Source organism: Trachypithecus francoisi, unplaced genomic scaffold, assembly GCF_009764315.1.
Source record: "Trachypithecus francoisi isolate TF-2019V2 unplaced genomic scaffold, Tfra_2.0 Lachesis_group20, whole genome shotgun sequence".
In the NCBI taxonomy this organism is placed as follows: Eukaryota; Metazoa; Chordata; class Mammalia; order Primates; family Cercopithecidae; genus Trachypithecus; species Trachypithecus francoisi.
The window spans coordinates 68,701,304-68,707,010 of record NW_022681466.1 but is presented as its reverse complement, the minus strand read 5'-3'; the positions used below and the strand labels follow the sequence as shown (position 1 = coordinate 68,707,010).

Here is a 5,707-nt window from a genome sequence, read left to right as displayed (position 1 = left end):
CATGGTGGCACCAGCCTGTTGTCCCAGCTACTCGGGAGGCTGAGGCGGGAGGATCCCTTGAGCCTGGGAGGTCAAGGCTGCAGTGAGCCGTGATTGTGCCACTGCACTCCAGCCCGGGTGACAGAGTGAGACCTAGCCTCAAAAACAACAAAATAATGAAATAAGAGTACAAATCCCATACTTTTTGACACCAAAAACACAAGCAATAAAAGAAAAAGTAGGTAAGTTGGACTTCATAAAAATTTAAAACTTTCTCTTTTTTTTTCTTTTTTTTTTTTTGAGACGGAGTCTTGCTCTGTTGCCCGAGCTGGAGTGCAGTGGCCGGATCTCAGCTCACTGCAAGCTCCGCCTCCCAGGTTTACGCCATTCTCCAGCCTCAGCCTCCGGAGTAGCTGGGACTACAGGCACCTGCCACTTCGCCAGGCTAGTTTTTTGTATTTTCAGTAGAGATGGGGTTTCACTGTGTTAGCCAGGATGGTCTCGATCTCCTGACCTCGTGATCCACCCGTCTCGGCCTCCCAAAGTGCTGGGATTACAGGCTTGAGCCACCGCGCCCGGCAAAAATTTAAAACTTTCATGCATCAAAAAACACTCTCAAGAAAGTGAAAAGACAACTCACATAATATGAGAGAAAACATCTGAAATAATGCATCTGATAAGGGTTTAGTATCCAGAATATACTTTAAAACTCTTATAATTTCACAATAAAAAGGCAAACAATCCAATTTAAAAATGAGCAAAGGATTTGAATAGACATTTCTCAAAAAAAAAAAAGATACACAAATGCCCAATTAAGCATATGAAAAGATGCTGAACACCATTGGTCATTAGGGAAATGCAAATCAAAACCACGATAAAACACCACTTCACTTCCACTAGGATGGCTGTCATTTTTTTTTAAAACCCTACAGATAACAGGTATTGATAAGGTTGTGAAGAAATTAGAACCCCCATACATCACTGATAGGGATGTAAAATGAGGTAGCTATTGTAGAAAACAGTTTAGCAGTTCCTCAAAAGGTTAAGGATCGAGTTACCACATGAGCCAGAAAATTCCCAAGAGATTGAGAACACGTGCCGGGCGCGGTGGCTCACGCCTGTCATCCCAGCACTTTGGGAGGCTTAAGCGGGTGGATCACCTGAGGTCAGGAGTTCGAGACCAGCCTGACCAACATGGTGAAACTCTGTGTCTACTAAAAAAATACAAAACTTAGCCAGGCATGGTGGCGCATGCCTGTAATCCCAGTTAATCCGGAAGCTGAGGCAAAATAATCTCTTGAACCCGGGAGGCGGAGGTTACAGTGAGCCGAGATCACGCCATTGCACTCCATCCTGGGCAACAAGAGCAAAATTCCATCTCAAAATAATACTACTACTAATAATAATTTAAAAATTGAAAACATGTCCACACAAAAAACTTGTACATGAATGTTCTTAGAAGCATGCTTTTTTTTTTTTTTTTTTTTGAGACAGCATCTCGCTCTGCCACCCAGGCTGTAGTGCACTGGCATAAGTACCTGAGATTACAGGTGCTTGCTACCACATCCAGCTAATTTTTGAATTTTTAGTAGAGACGGGGTTTTACCATGTTGGTCAGGCTAGTCTTGAACTCCTGACCTCAAGTGATCCACCCACCACAGTCTCTCAAAGGGTTGGGGTTACAGGGATAAGCCACCACACCCAGCGGTGTGAAAACCACCCAAATGTGCATCAACTAATGAACGCATGACCACAATGTGGCAGCCCCACACAGCGGGATAGTATTCAGCCACAAAGAGGAATGGAGAGCTGATAGATGCCACAACATGGGTGAGCCTTGAAAACATCACACTAAGTGAAAGAAGCAAGAAAAAAAAAAAAAAGGCCACATACTATACGAGATCATTTATATGAAATATCCAGAATAGGCAAATCCGTAGAGACAGACGCCCCTGCGTCATCCTCCCGAGTAGCTGGGATTACAGGTGCCACTCCCACGCCCGACTAATTTTTTTGTATTTCTAGTAGAGACAGGTTTCTCCATGTTGGCCAGGCTGGTCTCAAACTCCTGACCTCAGGTGATCCACACGCCTCAGCCTCCCAAAGGGCTGGGATTACAGGCATGAGCCACAGCGCCCGGCCGCCCATTTCCTAATTTTCATACTTGTACGTAGTTAAATAATTCCTGCTTTCCCTGCCATGAGGACACAGTGAAAGGGTGGCCATCTGCAAGCCAAGGAGAGAGCCCCCTGAGACCCCAGACGGTGCTACCACCCTCATCTCAGATTTCCACACCCAGGACTGCGAGGATTAAGTTTCTGTTGTTTAAGCCAAAGCAACTCCATTTATTCATTCACGCGTTCATTTCACATCTATTCCCTAAGCAGTTAAGTGCTGCTGGGCCCTACCCTCAGGGCACTCCCGGACTGACAGCGACTTTAGGCAAATGATCTCCCAAATAAGCCTAATAATCACACTGCGGGAACAGGAGGGAGGAAGGGAGAGGGAGTTACTGGAGAGCCCGGATCTGCGGGCTGAGTGGATGCTAAGGCAGTGGAAGAGGACAGGCAGGCCTGGCTGAGGAACAGCACAGCGCCTAGGAGGCCGCTCAGGTGGGAGGCGGCCGGGGGCCTGGGAATGTGGCTCAGGGAATGCGACTGCTGGATCTCCAGCGGAGAGCCAGGCTTCAGGGCTGCGCTCCTGGGAGGAAGCAGGAGAGACTCCACAGGGCACTTACTGAATGAATGGGACGAGGTGCATCCCCATGGTCCTGCGCTGCTGCCCCCCTCCACCTGCTCACTCCCCACCCCCACCGGAGCAGGGCTCTGAAGGCACCTGGCAGAGCAGCCTCCACAAGTTGCCCCTTTGGCTCTGTGGTGCCAGCTCCTGTCAGGTGGCATGAGGATGGGGAAAGGGGACAGCCGAGCTGGGTCCAGAGATAGAGGCCTCTGGACAGGACCCCCAGCTGGACACCAGTGAGGCTGGCGCGGGTGGGGCAACTTGACCGGAAGGGAGCTCAGGAACATGCCGGGCTGATGAGTTGCTCCAGCCCTGAGTAGGCAGTGACACCCTGTGATTATAAATAACCTGCCGGCGCCTGGGTCAGCTGCCAGGCCAAGGGCCAGGGAGGCTCCTGGGGCGACAGCTGCCACCCAGCCCCCTGGCATCCCTGCCCCCTTCCCATGGCCCTAAAACGTGGGGACCCGACTCTGAGAGAAGCAGCTGCGTGGAAAGCCTGATAAATCAAGGAACCCAGAAGGCCCCTGCCCACCTCTCATCACCTCTGGCGCCAGTGGGGGAGTGGAGAGCCCCCTGTCTACACCCCTACTCCTACACCCAAGGACCCAGAGAGGACCCCCACCCCAAGCAGGCTCACAGACCCCCAGCTACGGGGAAAACCACGCGCACGCCCGTGAATTCCAGGACCCTGGAGAAGGACGCTGCTGCTGGCACCCGCCCTGCCCCTCCCCCGCCTTCCCGAAAGTCCGCGGAGAACTCACACGACCAGGTACGCCAGGATGGAGGCCTGCAGCAACCGGTACAGCAGGCCCACCTTCTTGTTCTTGGCGATGACATACTTCTCGGTCTTGTAGTCGAACAGCGACAGGCAGAGCTCCTTGCAGCCCGCCTGCCCCATGGCGCGCTCTCAGCCGGGCCTGCAGACCGCCCGGCCCACGTGCCCTCATGGGGAGCCCTCGGTCCCTCGGTCCCTGCGCGCCCGGCGCCCGCCTCGGCCCCCGTCTGCGCCCGCCCAGCTGCAGCCCGGGGTGTCCCGCAGAGCTGAGGGGCGCGGGGACGGGTCGGGCAGGCCTTTTATTGGCGCGGCTGAGAAAGCCTCGGCTGGGGGCTGGGCAGCGGCGAGCACCGGAGCCTCGGACCGCGACCTTGCCGCCTCCTCCTCCTCCTCCTCTTCCTCCTCCCTCCCGCCCCCGACACAGTGACACACCTGCCACCTCCTCCCCAGCCACCGGCCTGGGAGCGCAGCCCGGGATGCGCAGGAGAGCGCTGCGCTCTTGCCCAGCTGAAAGCAGCGATCGCGGAGGAGAGGAAGTGAAAGGGGGAAGTTCTCCTCTTTATTTCATTTTAAATTTATTTATTTATTTATTCATTCATTCATTTATTTATTTTTGAGACGGAGCCTCGCTCTGTCGCCGAGGCTGAAGTGCAGTGGTGCCATCTCACCTCACTGCTACCTCCGCCTCCCGGGTTCAAGCGATTCTCCTGCCTCAGCGTCCTGAGTAGCTGGGACTACAGGCGTGATCATTTTTGTATTTTTTTAGTAGAGACGGCGTTTCACCATGTTGGCCAGGCTGGTCTCGAACTCCTGACCTCAGGTGATCCGCCCGCCTCGGCCTCCCAAAGTGCTGGGATTACAGGAGAGAGCCACTGCGCACAGCCGGGAAGGACTCCTTTTAAAGCAAATCCCCCTTTCTCTCTTCCCAAGGAAATCCCAAAGGGTTATCCCTATTGAATAGATGGGGAACTGAGGCCAGGAGAGGAAGAAGGGGACATAACAAGTTTCTTGATTCACCTGACGCCCGGTCTCCTGCCGGGGAGATACTTTCTTGCCCTGTGCGGGGGAGCCGTGCCCCACCCCCGCCCCTACAGGCTGGAAGAGACAAGACTTGTCCCACCCGAGGCTACCTGTGTCTGCTGTGACTAATGCGCCTTTCTACTGCGGCAGCTGCTGCAGGTTTAAAAGCCCACACTCCGGCGGAGTCGGTGGTCAGGCAGGTCCCGAGTGCCGGCAGCATGAGGGTGGGGGTGGGGGGCATGTGGGGTGGGGGCGGGGTGACACAGGCAGCCCACCCTGGGATCTTAAAAATATGCCTGGAGAGTGCGCATGTACCAACTGCTTGGAATGGTTCCCAACGCACAAGAAACAGAGCTGATCCATGCAGCTGTGACTGCAGCCCTCTCAGTATGTGGAATTCAACAGGAGTGGGAGTGGGAGTGGGAGTGGGAGGAGGGAGGGCCTCCTGCGGGGGCAGGTTTAGAAGAACTGATAGCCATAGATGCAGGACCCTGGATGAGCTCTGTCTGGTGAGAAGCTGTGCACACTTATTTTCTGCATCCTGCAATCTGACCACAAGCAGTCCTGCTCCTCTGCCTACCCCTGGCTTTCACACCCAAAGAGGCTCCCTTCCCTAAGCCACAGACTCTGGGAATTGGAAGGAACCCTGAAATTCACCAGTGTGATTCTAAAGTAAAAGCCCCAAGGAAGGTCTCCAGTTTCAGTGTGCATGGGAATCATTTGGAAGAAAAAAAGGCAAATTCCTAGGCCCTGCCCCTAAAATTTTCATTCACGAAATCTGAGATGGGGCTGGGAACCTGTATTTTGCTCTCAAACTGTCATTTGGGGAAGCGTGGATCTTTGCATCTTTTCATTCATTTCAACTCAACTGCCATTTCTTTTTTTTTTTTTTTTTTTTTTTTTGAGACAGAGTCTTGCTCTGTCACCCAGGCTGGAGTGCAGTGGCTGGATCTCAGCTCACTGCAAGCTCTGCCTCCCAAGTTTACGCCATTCTCCTGCCTCAGCCTCCCGAGTAGCTGGGACTACAGGCGCCCGCCACCTCGCCCGGCTAGTTTTTTGTATTTTTTAGTAGAGACGGGGTTTCACCGTGTTAGCCAGGATGGTCTCGAACTCCTGACCTCGTGATCCGCCCGTCTCGGCCTCCCAAAGTGCTGGGATTACAGGCTTGAGCCACCGCACCCGGCCCAACTGCCA

The 5,707-nt window shown here is 53.5% G+C and overlaps 1 protein-coding gene across 4 annotated transcripts in view; it reads right to left on the bottom strand.

The window, feature by feature from the left end:
• Positions 1-4,080, bottom strand: part of P2RX5 (purinergic receptor P2X 5) — a 17,753-nt gene extending 13,673 nt beyond the window's left edge. Inside the window, exon 1 of one of the 4 annotated variants that reach the window (XM_033185076.1) lies at positions 3,480-4,080. In XM_033185076.1, the coding sequence (XP_033040967.1) occupies positions 3,480-3,616 (137 nt within the window). In that variant the 5' untranslated portion in view covers positions 3,617-4,080. Of the gene's footprint in view, positions 1-2,716; positions 3,231-3,479 lie in introns of those variants that run through there. The other 3 variants (XM_033185074.1, XM_033185075.1, XM_033185077.1) reach the window with 3 other exon arrangements.
• Between the last annotated feature and the right edge of the window lie 1,627 nt (positions 4,081-5,707).